Source organism: Salvelinus fontinalis, chromosome 28 (genome assembly GCF_029448725.1).
Source record: "Salvelinus fontinalis isolate EN_2023a chromosome 28, ASM2944872v1, whole genome shotgun sequence".
NCBI lineage: Eukaryota > Metazoa > Chordata > Actinopteri > Salmoniformes > Salmonidae > Salvelinus > Salvelinus fontinalis.
This window is the reverse complement of record NC_074692.1, coordinates 34,427,959-34,449,668: the sequence shown is the minus strand read 5'-3', so window position 1 is coordinate 34,449,668 and position 21,710 is coordinate 34,427,959. Positions and strand designations below refer to the sequence as shown.

The window sequence follows — 21,710 nt, the reverse complement described above, 5'->3', positions numbered from 1 at the left end:
GTGACAGGTAGACCTACATTTCCTGCAGTATAGCCTATGACCGAATGCTCGTCTAATATACACACCCACATCTGACTTTCGGGAGTCACCATATTTTTGTTGTTGTAAATATATATATATACTTTTTTATTGCAGCTGCAGAGTGTTAAAACAGCCTTGACTGACTTGAGTATTGTTGCTTTAAGTCAGAGGATGCGTGAGCAGTCGCTCTCTCTCCATCAATTCCATTCAAATTGCATGTAGGTAATACGTGTAGGTAATTCTGTTCAAAATATCCCAGCCTACCTCAGTATTCGCCTTGTATGTACAGTAGCAAATTAATGATGGCTTATGCATAATACGCTAACTTATTGCCTCTGTCTCTTGCGCAATAAGCAAGTACCTGTTTTCCGCTGGCCTCTCTCCTTTAAAAAACGCTCCTTAGCTCTAGGGAGCCATTTAGGAGATGAGCACATGGAGGAAGAGAGGGATCGTTTTCTCCTAACGGAGGACAAAAAAAGAGCCTAATGCTAACAGTTAAGGTAGCTCGGTTTCATCCCTAGGTTAAAGTTTCCTCTGTTCCCCACTCAATAACTGTCTTCTGTGCTGTGACAGGAGAGGAAGAGACCCTGGGAAGTGTTTTTGATAGCAGGAGAAAAAAGGAATGGAAAGGCCCTTCAGAATTGGCCCCACAATAGTGCTGTAACGGGATAGCTGAGGCCCGGGGGAATATGTCTCAGGCAACTACAGTCAGAGTTAAGAAAAGGACAACAGTAGTGCTCCTAAAAACAAGCATTGACCTGGGATGTTATTATGGTTGCCTCATGCACCTCACTAACAAAAATGGTTCCACGGATTGTGATAATATACTCCCAAGTGTGTCTCTTACCTATTCATTATATAATCAACAGTTTCTAAACATCTTATAAACCATTTACAAACTATTTGTAAGTGAAGTATTACCATCATCCCTAAAGCCAAAACCTAATTTGGACGCCTTTCCTTCCAGTTCTCTGCTGCCTGCGACTGGAACGAATTGCAAAAATCTCTGAAGTTGGAGACTTTTATCTCCCTCAACAACTTTAAAAATCTGCTATCCGAGGAGCTAACCGATCGCTGCAGCTGTACATAGTCCATCTGTAAACTACCCACCCAATTTACCTACCTCACCCCCATACTGCTTTTATTTATTTACTTTTCTGCTCTTTTGCACACCAGTATCTCTTCTTGCACATGATCGTCTGATGATTTATCACTCCAGTGTTAATCTGCTAAATTGTAATTATTCGATTTATTGCCTACCTCATGCCTTTTGCACACATTGTATATAGATTCTCTTTTTTCTACCATGTTATTGACTTATCTATTGTTTACTCCATGTGTAACTCTGTGTTGTTGTCTGTTCACACTGCTATGCTTTATCTTGGCCAGGTCGCAGTTGCAAATGAGAACTTGTTCTCAACTAGCCTACCTGGTTAAATAAAGGTGAAATAAAATAAAAAATAAAAAAATTAACAAATACGCTTGGTATCACACAGACAGTATGCCAAAAATACACCGAAACCAGCACCTGCTCAAAGCCTCTGTCTAGATGTGTGGGCTCTCCCCTTCCTTCCCACCGCCCATCCAATCCCATCCCTTCCTCCCCATCCCATCCAATCTCATCCCTTCCTCCCCATCCCATCCAATCCCATCCCTTCCTCCCCATCTCATCGCCCATCCCCTCCAATCCCTTCCCTTCCTCCCCACCCCACCGCCCATCCAATCCCTTCCCTTCCTCCCCACCCCACCGCCCATCCAATCTCATCCCTTCCTCCCCATCCCATCCAATCTCATCCCTTCCTCCCCATCCAATCGCCCATCCAATCTCATCCCTTCCTCCCCATCCAATCTCATCCCTTCCTCCCCATCCCACTGCCCATTCCATCCAATCTCATCCCTTCCTTCCCATCCCATCGCCCATCTCATCCAATCCCTTCCCTTCCTCCCCCATCCCACCGCCCATCCCCTCCAATCCCTTCCCTTCCTCCCCCATCCCACTGCCCATCCCCTCCAATCCCTTCCATTCCCATCCAATCCCTTCCCTTCCTCCCCAATCCCACCGCCCATTCCATCCAATCTCATCCCTTCCTCCCCATTCCATCCAATCTCATCCCTTCCTCCCCATCCCATCGCACATCCCATCCAATCCCTTCCCTTCCTCCCCAATCCCACCGCCCATCCCATCCAATCCCATCCCTTCCTCCCCATCCCATCGCCCATCCCATCCAATCCCTTCCCTTCCTCCCCATCCCACTGCCCACTGCCCATCCCATCCAATCCCTTCCCTTCCTCCCCATCCCACTGCCCACTGCCCATTCCATCCAATCTCATCCCTTCCTCCCCATCCCATCGCCCATCCCATCCAATCCCATCCCTTCCTCCCCAATCCCACCGCCCATCCCATCCAATCCCATCCCTTCCTCCCCCATCCCATCGCCCATCTCATCCAATCCCTTCCCTTCCTCCCCCATCCCATCGCCCATCCCATCCAATCCCATCCCTTCCTCCCCAATCCCACCGCCCATCCCATCCAATCCCTTCCCTTCCTCCCCATCCCATCGCCCATCCCCTCCAATCCCTTCCCTTCCTCCCCATCCCACTGCCCACTACCCATTCCATCCAATCTCATCCCTTCCTCCCCATCCCATCGCCCATCCCATCCAATCGCATCCCTTCCTCCCCAATCCCATCGCCAATCCCATCTCTTCTCAGTGAAACAAAAACAGCCAAAGCGCAGTAGGGGCCAGAGGGGGGCCAGATGGGGCTAGGCTGTCAGGTTTGAAGGGTTAAAAGTGCTGTGTGGAAGTTCAAAGATCTGTTACCCCTTCAGACAAAAGGCCCTGCTCTCTCTGTGCTCCCCAGGACAGGTCTCTGTCTCACTGCTTCAACCTAAACAAAGACCCCGTGTTCCTCTATCTGTCTGTCAGTCCCTCTCTCTCTGTCTGTCTGTCTGTCTGAGAGCCTTCTGTCTACACTGGTTTCTACTGGAAATGCATAGTCAGTTCTGAGGGCCAGAACACAGGGTAAAATACCAACTGAAGCAGGCTGCTGCGGTAGGGAGATGATTGGCAACACAAACAATAAAACATTCAGAAATAAATCTCCGCACAGCAGGCATTCCGCTGTAATGTTATTTAATATTCAGTCTCCAGTTTTTGCTACATAACCTCTTTTTATGTTTGTTTTCTTCCATCCTTCCCTCTCTTCCTTCCCTCCCTTCATCTCCCTTTCTCCCCCTCCTTACATCTCTTCCCTTCATCTCCCTTTCTCCCCCTCCTTCCTTCCCTCCATCTCCCTTTCTCCCCCTCCTTCCCTCCCTCCCTTCATCTCCCTTTCTCCCCCTCCTTCCCTCCCTCCCTCCCTTCATCTCCCTTTCTCCCCCTCCTTCCCTCCCTCCCTCCCTTCATCTCCCTTTCTCCCCCTCCTTCCTTCCCTCCCTGCCTCCCACACTCCTCTCCAGGAACCCTGATGGTGATGTCCAGCCGTGGTGTTACATCGCTGACCATGAAGACGGAATCTACTGGAGATACTGCGACATACCCACCTGTCAGAGTAAGAGAATGTATGTGTGTGTGTGTGTGTGTGTGTGTGTTCTTGCGTGTGCATCAGAGTCATGTAGTCAACGCCCTGTGTTCCTGTGTTACACCCTGGCTGACCTGAAAGCCCAGAGGCCCTGTTCGTCTGCCTGTCGGTGGCTCTGTCAGTCGCTCGGCGTGTCAGATAGTTCTGAAAACATTTATAGGTCATCTGCAGAAGCCTTTCACTGAACTATTATCATCCTGAAGAATGTCTCTTAACTGCCTACCATCAGCAGCTCTGCAGTGTCCAGGCATGCCTGTTCCATGTGAACTGTCAGTCAGTCACACTGTGCTTTTACATTTCTGTAATTAGCTGTCAGTCAGTCAGCTCAGCAGAGCTCAATACAGCAGTCAGTGTGTTGTGTTATTACCTCTGTGCTTGTTCTCTACTGGCATACATGTTCTCTACTGGCATACATGTTCTCTTCTGGCATGTTCTCTTCTGGCATGTTCTCTACTGGCATACATGTTCTCTACTGGCATACATGTTCTCTACTGGCATGTTCTCTACTGGCATGTTCTCTTCTGGCATGTTCTCTACTGGCATACATGTTCTCTACTGGCATACATGTTCTCTACTGGCATGGTCTCTACTGACATGTTCTCTACTGGCATACATGTTCTCTACTGGCATACATGTTCTCTACTGGCATACATGTTCTCTACTGGCATACATGTTCTCTACTGGCATGTTCTCTACTGGCATGTTCTCTACTGGCATGTTCTCTACTGGTATGTTCTCTACTGGCATGTTCTCTACTGGCATGTTCTCTACTGGCATGTTCTCTACTGGCATGTTCTGTTCTGGCATGTTCTCTACTGGCATGTTCTTTACTGGCATGTTCTCTACTTGCATGTTCTCTACCTGCATGCTCCCTTCTGGCATGTTCTCTTCTGGCTTGTTCTCTACTGGCATGTTCTCTACTTGCATGCTCCCTTCTGGCATGTTCTCTACTGGCATGTTCTCTTCTGGTATGTTCTCTACTGGCATGTTCTCTTCTGGCATGTTCTCTACTGGCATGTTCTCTACTGGCATGTTCTCTACTGGCATGTTCTCTACTTGCATGTTCTCTACTGGTATGTTCTCTACTGGCATGTTCTCTACTGGCATGTTCTCTACTGGCATGTTCTCTACTGGTATGTTCTCTACTGGCATGTTCTTTACTGGCATGTTCTCTACTGGCATGTTCTCTACTGGCATGCTCCCTTCTGGCATGTCCTCTACTTGCTTCTCCTTATTCATTTATTTACCCTTGATTTTAACAGGGAAGACACATTGAGACCTAGGTCTCTTTTTCAAATGTGCCCTGTATAATACAATATAAATAAACACGTTAGACACAAAAAATATATGTATATAAAATACCAGTCAAAGGTTTGTACACACTTACTCATTCAAGGGTTTTTCTTCTTTTTTTAAAAACTATTTTCTACATTGTAGAATAACAGTGAAGACATCAAAACTATGAAATAACACATATGGAATCATGTAGTAAACAAAAGTGTTAAAGTAGCCACCCTTTGTCTTGATGACAGCTTTGCACACTCTTGGCATTCTCTCAACCAGCTTCACCTGGAATGTTTTTCCAGCAGTCTTGAAGGAGTTCCCACGTATTCTGATCACTTGTTAGCTGCTTTTCCTTCACTCTGCGGTCCAACTCATCCCAAACCATCTCAATTGGGTTGAGGTCGGGTGATTGTGGAGGCCAGGTCATCTGATGCAGAACTCCATCACTCTCCTTCTTGGTCAAATAGCCCTTACACAGCCTGGAGGTATGTTTTGGGTCATTGTCCTGTTGAAAACAAATGATAGTTCCACTAAGCGCAAACCAGATGGGATGGTGTATCGCTGCAGAATGCTGTGGTAGCCATGCTGGTTAAGTGTGCCTTGAATTCTAAATAAATCGCAGACAGTGTCACCAGAAAAGCACCCCCACAGCATCAAACCTTCTCCTCCATGCTTCATGGTGGGAAACACACATTTGGAGATCATCCGTTCACCTACTCTGCGTCTCACAAAGACACGGCGGTTGGAACCAAAAATCTCAAATTTGGACTCATCAGACCAAAGGACAGATTTCCACTGGTCTAATGTCCATTACTCGTGTTTCTTGGACCAAACAAGTATCTTCTTCTTATGTGTCCTTTAGTAGCAGCAGTTTGACCATGAAGGCCTGATTCACACAGTCTCCTCTGAACATGTTGAGATGTGTCTGTTACTTGAACTCTGTGAATCATTTATTTGGGCTGCTATTTTTGAGGCTGGTAACTCTAATGAACTTATCGTCTGCAGCAGAGGTACCTCTGGGTCTTCCATTCCTGTGGTGGTCCTCATGAGAGCCAGTTTCATCATAGTGCTTGATGGTTTTTGCGACTGCACTTGAAGAAGCTTTCAAAGTTCTTGAAATGTTGCGTATTGACTGACCTTCATGCCGTTAAAGTAATGATAGACTGTCATTTCTCTTGCCATTATAAGGACTTGGTCTTTTACCAAATAGGTAAAACTGATAAAACTGGGGAAACTGGTCAAACTGACAACTGATTGGCTTAAACGCATTAAGAAGGAAAGAAATTCCACAAGTTAACTTTTAACAAGGCACACTTTTTTAATGCCAAGAGTGTGCAAAGCTGTCATCAAGGCAAAGAGTGGCTATTTGAAGAATCTCAAATATAATTTATATTTTGGATTTGTTTAACACTTTTTTGGTTACTAAGTGATTCCACATGTGTTATTTCATAGTTTTGATGTCTTCACTACTATTCTACAATGTAGAAAATCGTAAAAAATTAAGAAAAATCCTTGAATGAGTAGGTGTTCTAAAACTTTTGACCGGTAGAGTCTATACAGTTAGAGTTGTAAGTTTACATACACTTAGGTTGGAGTCATTAAAACTCGTTTTTCAACCACTCCACAAATTTCTTGTTAACAAACTACAGTTTTGGCAAGTCGGTTAGGACATCTACTTTGTACATGATACAAGTACTTTTTCCAAAAGTTGTTTGCAGACAGATTATTTCACTTATATTTCACTTTATCATAATTCCAGTGGGTCACAAATTTACATACACTAAATTGACTGTGCCTTTAAACAGCTTGTAAAATTCCAGAAAATGATGTCATGGCTTTAGAAGCTTCTGTTAGGCTAATTGACATAATTTGAGTCAATTGGAGTTGTACCTGTGGATGTATTTCAAGGCCTACCTTCAAACTCAGTGCCTCTTTGCTTAACATCATGGGAAAATCAAAAGAAATCAGCCAAGACCTCAGAAAAAAACATGTAGACCTCCACAAGTCTGGTTCATCCTTGGGAGAAATTTCCAAATGCCTGAAGTTACCACATTCATCTGTACAAACAATAGTACGCAAGTATAAACACCATGGGACCACACAGCCGTCATACCACTCAGGAAGGAGACACGTTCTGTCTCCTAGAGATGAAGGTACTGTGGTGCGGAAAGTGCAAATCAATCCCAGACCAACGGCAAAGGACCTTGTGACGATGCTGGAGGAAACAGGTACAAAAGTATCCATATCCACAGTAAAACGAGTCCTATATCGACATAATCTGAAAGGCCGCTCAGCAAGGAAGAAGCCACAGCTCAAAAAACGCCATAGGAAGCCAGACTACGGTTTGCAACTGCACATGGGGACAAAGATCATACTTTTTGGAGAAATGTCCTCTGATCTGATGAAACAAAAATAGAACTGTTTGGCCATAATAACCATCGTTATGTTTGGAGGAAAAAGGACGCTTGCAAGCCGAAGAACACCATCCCAACCGCAAAGCATGGGGTGGCAGCATCATGTTGTGGGGGTGCTTTGCTGCAGGAGTGACTGATAAACGTCACAAAATAGATGGCATCATGAGGCAGGAAAATTATGTGGATATATTGAAGAAACCTCTCAAGACATCAGTCAGGAAGTTCAAGCTTGGTCGCAAATGGGTCTTCCAAATGGACAATGGCCCCAAGCATACTTCCAAAGTTGTGGGAAAATGGCTTAAGGAGAACAAAGTCAAGGTATTGGAGTGGCCATCACAAAGCCCTGACCTCAATCCTATTGAAAATTTGTGAGCAGAACTGAAAAAGCGTGTGCGAGCAATGAGGCCTACAATGCTGACTCAGTTACACCAGCTCTGCCAGGAGGAATGGGCCAAAATTCACCCAACTTATTGTGGAAAGCTTGTGGAAGGCTACCCGAAACGTTTGACCCAAGTTAAACAATTTAAAGGCAATGCTACCAAATACTAATTGAGTTTATGTAAACTTCTGACTCACTGGGAATGTGATGAAAGAAATAAAATCTGAAATAAATCATTCTCTCTACTATTATTCTGACATTTCACATTCTTAAAATAAAGTGGTGATCCTAAATTACCTAAGACAAGGAATTTTTACTAGGATTAAATGTCAGGAATTGTGAAAAACTGAGTTTAAATATACTTGGCTAAGGTGTATGTATACCTCCGACTTCAACTGTGTATATATATATATAAATATAAGCACACCTTAAAATACAAAAACACAGTCATGGGAAGCACAAATTAAACATCACAAATCACATTCCTCTACAAATAAGTCCTCAGTCAATGCTTTTAATTGCCCAAACGGCACCAGATGTCACGACTTCCACCGAAGTCGTCTCCTCTCCTTGTTCGGGCGGCGTTCGGCGGTCGGCGTCACCGGTCTTCTAGCCATCGTCGATCCACTTTTCATTTTCCATTTGTTTTGTCTTGTTTCCCTACACACCTGGTTTCCATTTCCCTCATTATTTGTTGTGTATTTAACCCTCTGTTCCTCCCATGTCTTTGTGTGGAATTGTTTGTTGTAAGTGCTTGTGCACTTCGGGTTTTTGTGCCCATATTCTGTTGTATTTTTATGCCGTTGGGTTTTTGGATTGAACTGCTCCGGCTACTACCTAGTTCTGCTCTCCTGCGTCTAACTTCCCTGCCACCAGTCACGCCAGAACATCAAGATGAAATGAATTTTGAATGTAGTTCCAGCAATATTGTGCATTAAAACTAAAAGCAGATTTACCTACACTACTGTTCAATTGTTTGGGGTCACTTAGAAATGTCCTTGTTTTTGAGAGAAAAGCAATTTTTTTGCCCATAAAAATAACATCAAATTGATCAGAAATACAGTGTAGACATTGTTAATGTTGTAAATGACTATTGTAGCTGGAAACGGCTGATTGTTGATGGAATATCTACATAGGCGTACAGAGGCCCATTATCAGCAACCATCACTCCTGTGTTCCAATGGCATGTTGTGTTAGCTAATCTAAGTTGATAATTTTAAAAGGCTAATTGATAATGACAAAACCCGTTTGTAATCATGTTAGCACAGCTGAAAGCTGTTGTGCTGATTAAAGAAGTAATACAACTGGCCTTCTTTAGACTAGTTCAGTATCTGGAGAATCAGCATTTGTGGGTTCGATTACAGGCTCAAAATGGCCAAAACAAAAACTTTCTTCTGGAACTCGTCAGTCTATTCTTGTTCTGAGAAATGAAGGCTATTCATTGCGAGAAATTGCCAAGAAACTGAAGATCTGATACAACGCTGTATACTACTCCCTTCACAGAACAGCGCAAACTGGCTAATAGAAAAAGGAGTGGGAGGCCCCTTTGCAGGGATTTTACAGTTTTCCAGAATTTAGCCGGGTTCCCATTACAATCTGAAAGAGCGGTTACATAATATTCAGATTTAGCCTTTCAGATTTTTTGTCTTACACAATGATTCCTTAGTTGCTTAAAAGCTTGCCAGTCCGAGCCTAAGCCTGTGTTCCTGGCCTTGACCCAAGCATCATCTCTTTTATGAATGACTTCTGATCATTCCGGAGTGTACCAGGCATTCCATCTACCTTTAACCCTACATTTTTTAAAGAGAGCATGATCATTCACAATAGTATTGAAAACATCTAAAAACAAGCCCAGTACTTATTTAGGCCTGGTGCATGCTGCAGAGTTCCTTTCCCCTTCATTATTATACTATACTTTACTGTGTGTCCCAGTAGCAACTATGTAGAGAGGGACCTGGAGGCTTCATTCGTAAAGTGTCTCATAGAAGGAGTACTGATCTAGGATCAGGTACCTCCTGTCCATATAAACGTATTTCTTGTAGTCTAATGTCTTAACTGATCCTTGACCAGCACTCCTATTCTCAGACGCTTTTTGAATAGGAGACATGGAGGCTGTGTGGGGTTCCTACTCCTCTGTGTTACTGAAGCTAAAGGACTCAAGCCCACTCATCAAACTTCTCACTCTGGAGGCCAAAGGGCTAAAGGACCCATTAACCCATCCAACAATGCGTGGCCTGCTGAAGAGACAGCTTTGGTTTGTGTGTCTCTCACTCTCTCTCTCTCTCTCTCTCTCGCTCTCTCTCTCTCTCGCTCTCTCTCTCGACCGACCTATTTCACACAAGTGTCTAGTTATCCATGAATGTCTCGACCAGACCCATCCCCATCTTTGTGTCAGAGTGGGTAAGGCCGACCCACCCATCCATCCATCCATTCCCCTGGCTGGTTGTGTCAGAGGGGGGCAGGCAGACCCGCCCATCTATCTATCCATTCCCATGGCTGGAGTAAGCACTAAGCTGATTCCTTATCTCATGTGAATTGAGGCCAGCCTTTGTTGCAGGCAGATGGGATAAAGCCACCATAGGCCTGCTCCCCCCTGCCTACCTGCCTGTTTTTGTCTGATGTCGTCCAGTCTGGATCGGTGCAGCGCGCCTGCCCCGTAACCTATCCTTGTGCCGTGTGTGTGTGTGCAACTTCTCCTGTTTGCTGTGAGCTTCGCCCATATCAAATGCAGCTCTATTTCTGCATTGGCATTATAGATAGAGATAGAGACACTGTATTTCTGAATAGAGAGGAAATTGAGAGAAGAAAAGAGCTCAGAGCGAGGCATCTACAATGAAGACAGATGAATAGTGAGGCATCTCCCTCTGTCTGCCTATCTGTCTCCCTGCCTGTCTCCCTGTCTGCCTCCCTGTCTACCCTCCTGTTTACTTGGCTGCCTGTCTGTCTGTCTGCCTCCCTGCCTGTCTCCCTGTCTGTCTTCCTGTCTACCCTCCTGTCTGTCTGCCTGTATGTCTGCCTGTCTGTCTGCCTGTCGGTTTTGTCTGTGTTTTTGTCTGTGTTGGTTGGTCTACATGTTGTTTTTTCTGTTTTCGTATGGCATCGTGGCCATTCACTGAGGCTGTGTCTGTACCCACCAGGGTTGGTCAGGTCAGTTTCAATGCTGTGCCCTGTCATCCAGGGTCATCACGTCATCCTGGTGAGGCAGCGGGCACACCCTGTTAAAACAACAACAACAATAATAACAACAACAGGTGTAATTTAGCAGACACTTTTATCCAACATAGGAGAAGTTGTATTTTGTACAACAGTCTCTATTTTGTTATGGAAATGTAATGTTATAGAATGGTCCAGACATCTTTGTTATGGAAATGTAATGTTATAGAATGGTCCAGACATCTTTGTTATGGAAATGTAATGTTCTAGAATGGTCCAGACATCTTTGTTATGAAAATGTAATGTTATAGAATGGTCCAGACATCTTTGTTATGGAAATGTAATGTTCTAGAATGGTCCAGACATCTTTTTGTGTGATTTCACCTGTTTTTAAAACAATTACTCCAAGCAGCAAATTATTTCCTTGTCCTCGTTGTGTAGTATAGGGGCCATGAAAATGTATGAACAAAGGCTCCAAAAACAACATCATACGTCCTTTTAGAAATGGAAGGCTCTCAGTATAGTGATGCAGATCTTTAGATGTTGTACACATGAAATTGTGAATGTGTCATTCTAAACTTTATCCGCAACGTTATATGTTCCCTGCAGTCCTGAAGTGTTGTCTTTGAAACGTACACACACACTGCAGTCCTGAAGTGTTGTTGTTGAAACGTACACACACACTGCAGTCCTGAAGTGTTGTCTTTGAAACATACACACACACTGCAGTCCTGAAGTGTTGTCTTTGAAACGTGCACACACACTGCAGTCCTGAAGTGTTGTTGTTGAACGTACACACACACACTGCAGTCCTGAAGTGTTGTCTTTGAAACGTAGACACACACTGCAGTCCTGAAGTGTTGTTGTTGAACGTACACACACACACTGCAGTCCTGAAGTGTTGTTGTTGAACGTACACACACACACTGCAGTCCTGAAGTGTTGTCTTTGAAACGTAGACACACACTGCAGTCCTGAAGTGTGGTCTTTGAAACGTAGACACACACTGCAGTCCTGAAGTGTTGTCTTTGAAACGTACACACACACTGCAGTCCTGAAGTGTTGTTGTTGAACGTACACACACACACTGCAGTCCTGAAGTGTTGTCTTTGAAACGTACACACACACTGCAGTCCTGAAGTGTTGTCTTTGAAACGTACACACACACTGCAGTCCTGGAACATTATCTGAAATACCCACGCACATGGAAGTGGTTCAATGAAGCGGATGCTAAGCTGCAGGACTGTTTCTCTAGCACAGACTGGAATACGTTCTGGGATACATCCAATGGCATTGAGGAGTTTACCACATCAGTCACCGGCTTCATTAATAAGTGCATCAACGACGTCATTCCCACAGTGACCATACGTACATTCCCCAACCAGAAGCCAAGGATTACAGGCAACATCCGCACTGAGCTAAAGGCTAAAGCTTCTGGTTTCATGGAGTGGGACACTAATCCTGCAACGACCTGTGACGAGCCATTAAACAGGCAAAGCGTCAATACAGGACTAAGATAAATCCTACTACACCGGCTCTGATGCCCAACGGATGTGTCAGGGCCTGCAAACTATCATGGATTACAAAGCTTACCAAACAAGCTAAATGCATTCTATTCTCGTTTTGAGGCAAGAAACACTGAACCATGCATGAGAGCACCAGCTGTTTCAGACGAATGTGTAATCTCGCTCTCCGTCTCCAATGTGAGTAAGATGTTTAACCTGTCTAGGAACGGGGGTCCACCTCTCGCCAACAGCCAATGAAATTGCAGGGCGCCAAATTCAATCAACAGAAATCTCATAATTCAAATTTCTCAAACATACAAGTATTAGACACCATTTTAAAGAAAAAAATTCTCGTTAATCCAACCACAGTGTCCGATTTCAAAAAGGCTTTTCGGCAAAAGCAGAACATATCATTATGTTAGGTCAGCAACTAGTCACTGAAAGCATACAGCGATTTTCCAACCAAAGAGAGGAGTCACAAAAAGCAGAAATAGAGATAAAATGAATCACTAACCTTTGATATTCTTCATCAGATGACACTCCCGGGACAACATGTTTCACAATACATGTATGTTTTGTTCGATCAAGTTCATATTTATATCCAAAAACCAACCTGGCTTTGCCTCCAAAACATCCCGTGAATTTGCACAGAGCCACATCAATTTACAGAAATAATCATAATAAACATTAATAAAAGATACAAGTGTTATTCACAGAATTAAAGATATACTTCTCCTTAACGCAACCGCTGTGTCAGATAAAAAAAATAAAACTTTACGGAAAAAGAAAACCATGGACTAATCTGAGTACGGCGCTCAGACAACAAATCAAGCCAAACAGATGTCCGCCAAGTTGGAGTCAACAGAAGTCAAAAATAGCATTATAAATATTCACTTACCTTTGATGATCTTCATCAGAATGCACTCCCAGGAATCCCAGTTCCACAATAAATGTTTGATTTGTTCGATAAAGTTCATCTTTATGTCCAAATACCTCCTTTTTGTCAGCGCGTTTAGCCCAGTATTCCAAATTCATGACGCGCGATCACTAGGAGCAGATGAAAAGTCAAAAAGTTCCATTACAGTCCGTAGAAACATGTCAAACGAAGTATAGAATCAATCTTTAGGATGTTTTTAACGTAAATCTTCAATAATGTTCCAACCGGAGAATTCCTTTGTCTTCAGAAATGCAGAAATGGAACTCAAGCTAACTCTCACATTAACGCGCATGGTCAGCTCATGGCACTCTGGGAGAGACCTTACTCAATCCCCTCTCATTCGCCCCCACCTCACAGTAGAAGCATCAAGCAAGGTTCTAAAGGCTGTTGACATCTAGTGGAAGCCTTAGGAATATGACCCCATAGACACTGTGTATTCGATAGCCCAAGAGTTGAAAAACTACAAACCTCAGATTTCCCACTTCCTGGTTGGATTTTTCTCAGGTTTTCGCCTGCCATATGAATTTTGTTATACTCACAGACATCATTCGAACAGTTTTACAAACTTCAGCGTGTTTTCTATCCACATATACTAATAATATGCATATTTTAGCAACTGGGACCGAGTAGCAGGCAATTTACTCTGGGCACGCTTTTCATCCAAACGTGAAAATGCTGCCCCCTAGCTCAAACAGGTTAAACAGGTTAACATTCGCAAGGCCGCAGGGCCAGATGGATTACCAGGACGCATACTCAAAGCATGCGCTGACCAGCTGGCAAGTGTCTTCACTGACATTTTCAACCTATCCCTGACCCGGTCTGCAATATCACCATAGTCCCCATGCCAAAGAACGCCAAGGTAACCTGCCTAAATTACTATTGCCTTGTAGCACTCACATCTATAGCCATGAAATACTTTGAAAGACTGGTCATGGCTCACATCAACACCATCATCCCAGACACACTGGACCCACTTCAATTCGCATACCGCCCAAACAGATCCACACATGACGCAATCTCTATTGCACTCCACTGCATCCCGTCTGCAACTGGATGCTGGACTTCCTTACGGGCCGCCCGCAGGCGGTGAGGGTAGGCAACAACACATCCGAAACGTTGACATCAACACGGGGGCCCCTAAGGGGTGTGTGCTTACTCCCCTCCTTTACTTTCTGTTCACCCGTGACTGTGTGGCCGCGCACGACTCCAATAGAGGAGGAGGTCAGTGATCTGGTAATGTGGTGCCAGGACAACAACCTCTTTCTCAACGTCAGCAAGACAAAGTAACTGATTGTGGACTACAGGAAACGGAGGGGCTAGCTCGCCCTCATCCACATCGACGGGGCTGTAGTGGACTGGGTCGAGAGCTTGAAGTTCCTCAGTGTCCACATCACTAAGGAATTAACATGGTCCACACACACCCACATAGTTCTGAAGAGGGCACAACAGCGCCTTTTCCCCCTCAGGAGGCTGAAAAGATTGCAAGCTACCTGACCGCAAGGCGCTACAGAGGGTGGTGGGTACGGCCCAGCATATCAGTAGGGCCAAGCTCTCTGCCATCCAGGACCTCTATACCAGGCGGTGTCAGAGAAAAGGCCCCAAAATGTTCTAAGACTCCAGCCACCCAAGTCATAGACTGTTCTCTCTGCTACCGCATGGCAAGTCTGGAACCAACAGGACCAGCTTCTATCCCCAAGCCATAAGACTGCTAAACAAGACTGATGAATAGCTTGTTCATATAAGGAAGTCAGTCAATTGAACTAAATTGATTAGGCCTTAATCTATGGATTGCACATGACTGGGAATACAGATATGCACCTGTTGGTCACAGATACCTTTAATAAAAGGTATGGGCATGGATCCTAAAATCAGTCAGTATCTGGTGTGACCACCTTTGCCTCATGCAACCTGACACATGTCCTTCACATAGAGTTGATCAGCCTGTTGATTTGGCTTGTGGAATGTTGTTCCACTCCTCTTCAATGGCTGTGTGAAGTTGCTGGATATTGGCTGGAACTGGAACACGCTGTCGTACTCGTCGATCCAGAGCATCCCAAACATGCTCAATGGGTGACATGTCTGGTGAGTATGCAGGCCATAGAAGAACTGGGACATTTTCAGCTTCCGGTAATTGTGTACAGATCCTTGTGACATGAGACAGTGCATTATCATGCTGAAACATGAGGTGATGGTGGCAGATGAATGGCATAGCAATGGGCCTCAGGATCTCGTCACGGTATCTCTGTGCATTCAAATTGCCATTGATAAAATGCAATTTTGTTCATTGTCCGTAGCTTATGCCTGCCAATACCATAACCCCACCATCACCATGTGGCACTCTGTTCCAAACGTTGACATCAGCAAACCGCTCGCCAACACGACGTCATAAACATGATCTGCGGTTGGGAGGCCGGTTGGACATACTGCCAAAATTAACATTCAATTCTTTGGCAACAGCTCTGGTGGACATTCCAGCAGTTAACATGTCAATTGCATGCTCTCTTGAGGCATCTGTGGCATTGTGTTGTGTGACAAAACTGCACATTTTAGAGTGGCCTTTTATTGTCCCCAGCACAAGCTGCACCTATGTAATGACCATGCTTCTTGATATGCCACACCTGTCAGGTTGATGGAATATCTTGGCAAAGGAGAAATACTCACTAACAGGGATGTAAACACATTTGTGCACAACATTTGAGAGAAATAAAGTTTTTGTGCTTATGGAACATTTCTGGGATCTTTTAATTCAACTCATGAAACATGGGACCAGCACTTTACATGTTGCGTTTACATTTTTGTTTTAGTAATGTGGTATATTGTTTCAGGGCTCCCGAGTGGCGCAGCGATCTAAGGCACTGCCATCCCTGGTTCAAAATCAGGCTGCATTACATCTGTGATTGGGCGGCACACAATTGGCCCAGCATTGTCCGGGTTTGGCCGGGGTAGGCCGTCATTGTAAATAATAATTTGTTTTTAACTGACTTGCCTAGTTAAATAAAGGTAAAAAAAAATAATTATATCATTTTTGTGACCTGAGTCTTTTAACCAAAATATTACAGATGAGAAAAACATTTTCACTTGCCTCTTTAAGGGCGGGAGGTTACCATGGTAACACTCAGACGTGTTTGTGCCTGTGAGATTGAGAGTCTGACAAGTAGAAGCGTTGTCTTTTCTTCTCTAGCTGTTGAAACTCAAATATAGAAAAACAACCTAGCGTATGAACAAAAGTATGTAAACAAACACAAGGACAACGTCTCACTTCAGTAGACGACTTTCATTACTTGAAACGTAAATAAGGCCACCTTTTATGCCTGTGCGCAGCACTTCTAAAATTCTAACTTTCACTCAGCTCTTCGCGTGTGCAAAGCCCCCAGCCAGGCAGTGTTGCAGCATGAGGTGGAATAGGATATATAGGATTTGTAGTTCTTTGACCTTGTGCGATTCATTTACCAGCTATGACACAAAACGGTGGGAAAAAATGACAGCAGCTACTGCAGCATTTATTTTACTATAAATCTGATACTTTTTATTCAGAAATGTGAGCAAAATGCTCAAACTGTTGAGCCTTGACCCCCTCGCCAACGTGGCCGGTGAAATAGATCTTACCGGACAATGCCAAAATCGACCCGCAGGTGGCAGGTGTTAACTTTAGACCCTGACTGGTACTCCCTGTATATAGCCATGTTATTTTTACTCATTATTGTTTTTCATTATTCCTTGTGTCACTATTTTTATATTACATTTTTATCTTTAACTCTGCATTGGTCGAAAAGGACACGTAAGTAAGTATTTCACTGTTAGCATACATACACCAAATAAGATTTGATTTGACACACACACACTGCAGTCCTGGAGCCTTCTCTGACACACACACACACACACACACACACACACACACACACACACACACACACACACACACACACACACACACACACACACACACACACACACACACACACACACACACACACACACACACACACACACACACACACACACACACACACACACACACACACACACACACACTCGCTCCGTTATTATGAGCCGTCCTCCCCTCAGCAGCCTCTACTGATGCTAGTATACATTTTTGTTCTCTATCAAAGCCAGGTGTCCCAAGGGTGTTATTTTGATTGATAGGGTAGGACAGGGATAAATCTAAAGGGAAAGCTGCCTGTTGTACCAGAACTGTGCATGGGAAGGAGAGGGGCAACATTCTCGCTCCATTAACATAATCAAGTTTTAAAACATAAAGCAAAGTTTCTGTCTGTACATAGACCTTCATCAAAAAGAGGGGCGTCAGGTACCCTAGTGGTTAAGAGCGTTGGGCAAGTAACAAAAAGGTGGCTGTTTAGAAGAGCTGACTATGTGAACAATCTGTCGATGTGCCCTTGAGTTAAACCCTTAATTGCTCCTCTAAGCCGCTCTGGATAAGACTGTCTGCTAAATGACTATTAAAGAAAAATATTTCAAAGGCAGGTAGTCCCTCAAGGGTTTTATTTGTGATTGATTAAAACTTTAAAATTAATTTCTGGGGCATCCCGTGTGGCGTAACGGTCTAAGGCACTGCATTGTAGTGCTTGAGGTGTCACTACAGACCCGGGTTCGATCCCAGGCTGTGTCACAACTGGCTGTGACCAGGAGTCCCATAGGGCAGCTCACAATTGTCCCAGCATCGTTAGGGGGCTTTACTTGACTCATCGTTCCCTTGTCGTGGGTCGGGAGCCTGCAGGTTGACTTCAGTTGTCAGTTGAATGGTGTTTCCTCTGACATATCGGTGCAGTTAGCTTCTGGGTTAAGCGGGCAGGTGTTAATGTTAAGAAGCACGGTTTGGTGGGTCACGTTTTGGAGGATGCATGACTTTGCCTATAGTGAGCCCGTTAGGGAGTTGCAGCAATGAGACAAGATCACAATTGGATATCACGAAAAAGTGGGTAAAAACATTATATTTTTTCAAATTCCACTTGCACCTGAAATTTGCATTAGAAGGTGAGGAGTGACACTCATTTTCTCCATTATAAAAATAATGTTTACTATAAATCAAGTAAAAACAAATGTACAGTGACGTTTCAGGTCTACACGAAGACATTCATCAAACATAGCAGTTTATCCTAATGCAAAATGGTTTCTCTGTGCATTGACGTTCAAAGTAAAGACAGCCACTGAAGAGTTAGCAGTGATTGATTGGAGAGGACAGAGTGAAGCCTGAAGAATTAGCAGTGATGGATTGGAGAGGACAGAGTGAAGCCTGAAGAATTAGCAGTGATGGATTGGAGAGGACAGAGTGAAGCCTGAAGAATTAGCAGTGATGGATTGGAGAGGACAGAGTGAAGCCTGAAGAATTAGCAGTGATGGATTGGAGAGGACAGAGTGAAGCCTGAAGAATTAGCAGTGATTGATTGGAGAGGACAGAGTGAAGCCTGAAGAATTAGCAGTGATGGATTGGAGAGGACAGAGTGAAGCCTGAAGAGTTAGCAGTGATTGATTGGAGAGGACAGAGCGAAGTCTGAAGAATTAGCAGTGATTGATTGGAGAGGACAGAGTGAAGCCTGAAGAGTTAGCAGTGATTGATTGGAGAGGACAGAGCGAAGTCTGAAGAATTAGCAGTGATTGATTGGAGAGGACAGAGTGAAGCCTGAAGAATTAGCAGTGATGGATTGGAGAGGACAGAGTGAAGCCTGAAGAATTAGCAGTGATTGATTGGAGAGGACAGAGTGAAGCCTGAAGAATTAGCAGTGATGGATTGGAGAGGACAGAGTGAAGCCTGAAGAATTAGCAGTGATTGATTGGAGAGGACAGAGTGAAGCCTGAAGAATTAGCAGTGATGTATTGGAGAGGACAGAGTGAAGTTTGAAGATTTAGCAGTGATTGATTGGAGAGGACAGAGTGAAGCCTGAAGAATTAGCAGTGATTGATTGGAGAGGACAGAGTGAAGTTTGAATGTGTGATCACTTATTCACTGATCAAAATACTTCTAATCGGTCTGACGTTTTTATGACGTTGTTGTCTGATTTATTATTACGCTATATATCCAGTTTTATTAGGCAAAAAGGAAAAGGTTATGATGAGATGTTATATGATCTCTTGGTTTCTTGTAATATATTAGTAGGAACTGGAGTACTGTACCACATGGTCAGGTCATGTGGTCCAGTCAGGGTCCAATGTTATCATACATTTGAGTCATTAGCTCCTAACCAGAGCGACTTATAATCAGTGCACAACTAAGGTAGGTGAACAAAAAAGGTTGCCATCTTGCTCCACCTTGTTGTAGGGTGAAGTTGCCCCTAGATTCTGATCTGGGGTCAGTTTTCCAACACTAATGCTTAAAGTTAGGATTGGGTGAGGGGAAGCTGATCCTAGATCTGGGGAGCAGGAGAGTTAAACGGTTCAGGAGCGGTGAAGCCCTATCAGCTCATCTCCTCTCAGTGGTGAGTAACTGACCAGACATGCCCAGGAGAGCATTTTATTTTATGAATATTTGAAGTCAGCCTTTACTTCTATAACCCATAGAAATGCATTGAATAACACATTTGTAAATGGAAATTAATTAAGGTTTTGAAGTGCCTGTCCTATATCTGAGAGATATAAGAAAACTCAGGAATGTTTTTTTCGACCCATGTTTGGTCACGTTATTCGTGGCACTTTTTACCCCCTATGCGTTTTGTGCCATATTTACAGCCCGTACTGGGTTACCTTCAGACGACTCCCACTGAGCAAAACAACACCTTCATGTTCGTGAGAGTCTCCCCTTTCGATATTGGTGACATATTAGTTGGTAGCTCCAACTGTTCATGCTGGACAGTCGGATTTGTGAGAAGTATTTGGTTTTAAATCTACTTAAGTATCATAAGTAAATGTAATTGCTAAAATGTACTTACAGTTGAAGTTGGAAGTTTACATACATCTTAGCCAAACACATTTAAACTCAGTTTTTCACAATTCCTGACATTTAATCCTAGTAACAATTCCCTTTCTTAGGTCAGTTAGGATCACCACTTTATTTTAAGAATGTGAAATGTCAGAATAATAGTAGAGAGAATGATTTATTTCAGCTTTTATCTTTCATCACATTCCCAGTGGGTCAGAAGTTTACATACACTTAATTAGTATTTGGTAGCATTGCCTTTAAATTGCTTAACTTGGGTAAAATGTTTCGGGTAGCCTTCCACAAGCTTCCACATTAAGTTGGGTGAATTCTGGCCCATTCCTCCTGACAGAGCTGGTGTAACTTAGTCATTATTGTATGGCCCCTTGTTCGGAACACACACGTTTTCAGTTCTGGCCACAAATTTTCAATAGGATTGAGGTCAGGGCTTTGTGATGTCCACTCCAATACCTTGACTTTGTTGTCCTTAAGCCATTTTGCCACAACTTTGGAAGGATGCTTGTCCATTTGGAAGACCGATTTGCGATCAAGCTTTAACTTCCTGACTGATGTCTTGAGATGTTGCTTAAATACATCCACATAATTTTCCTGCCTCATGATGCCATCGATTTTGTGAAGTGCACCAGTCCCTCCTGCAGCAAAGCACCCACACAATATGATGCTGCCACCCCCGTGCTTCACGGTTGGGATGGTGTTCTTCGGCTTGCAAGCCTCCCCCTTTTTCCTCCAAACGTAACGATGGTTATTATGGCCAAACAGTTCTATTTTTGTTTCATCAGACCAGAGGACATTTCTCCAAAAAGTACGATCTTTGTCCCCATGTGCAGTTGCAAACCATAGTCTGGCTTTCTATGGCGGTTTTGGAGCAGTGGCTTCTTCCTTGCTGAGCGGCCTTTCAGATTATGTCGATATAGGACTGGTTTTACTGTGGATACAGATACTTTTGTACCTGTTTCCTCCAGCATCTTCACAAGGTCCTTTGCTGTTGTTCTGGGATTGATTTGCACTTTTTGCACCAAAATACGTTCATCTCTAGGAGACAGAACACGTCTCCTTCCTGAGCGGTATTACGGCTGTGTGGTCCCATGGTGTTTATACTTGCATACTATTGTTTGTACAGATGAACGTGGTACCTGCAGGCGTTTGGAAATTGCTCCCAAGGATGATTCTGAGGTCTTGGCTGATTTCTTTTGATTTTCCATGATGTCAATCAAAGAGGCACTGAGTTTGAAGGTAGGCCTTGAAATACATCCACAGGTACACCTTCAATTGACTCAAATTATGTCAATTATCAGAAGCTTCTAAAGCCATGACATAATTTTCTGGAATTTTCCAAGCTGTTTAAAGGCACAGTCAACTTAGTGTATGTAAACTTCTGACCCACTGGAATTGTGATACAATGAATTATAAGTGAAATAATCTGTCTGTAAACAAACAAAAATGACTTGTGTCATGCACAAAGTAGATGGTCTAACCGACTTGCCAAAACTATAGTTTGTTAACAAGACATTTGTGGAGTGGTTGAAAAACAGGTTTAACTGACTCC

General features: G+C 43.8%; 1 protein-coding gene across 2 annotated transcripts in view; it reads left to right on the top strand.

Annotated features, from left to right (window-relative positions):
- LOC129826627 (kremen protein 1-like) overlaps nt 1–21,710 on the top strand; it is a 120,907-nt gene that overhangs the window by 54,226 nt on the left and 44,971 nt on the right. For both annotated transcript variants that reach the window (XM_055887549.1, XM_055887550.1), the window contains exon 3: nt 3,482–3,573. In XM_055887549.1, the coding sequence (XP_055743524.1) occupies nt 3,482–3,573 (92 nt within the window). The remainder of the gene's footprint in view (nt 1–3,481; nt 3,574–21,710) is intronic.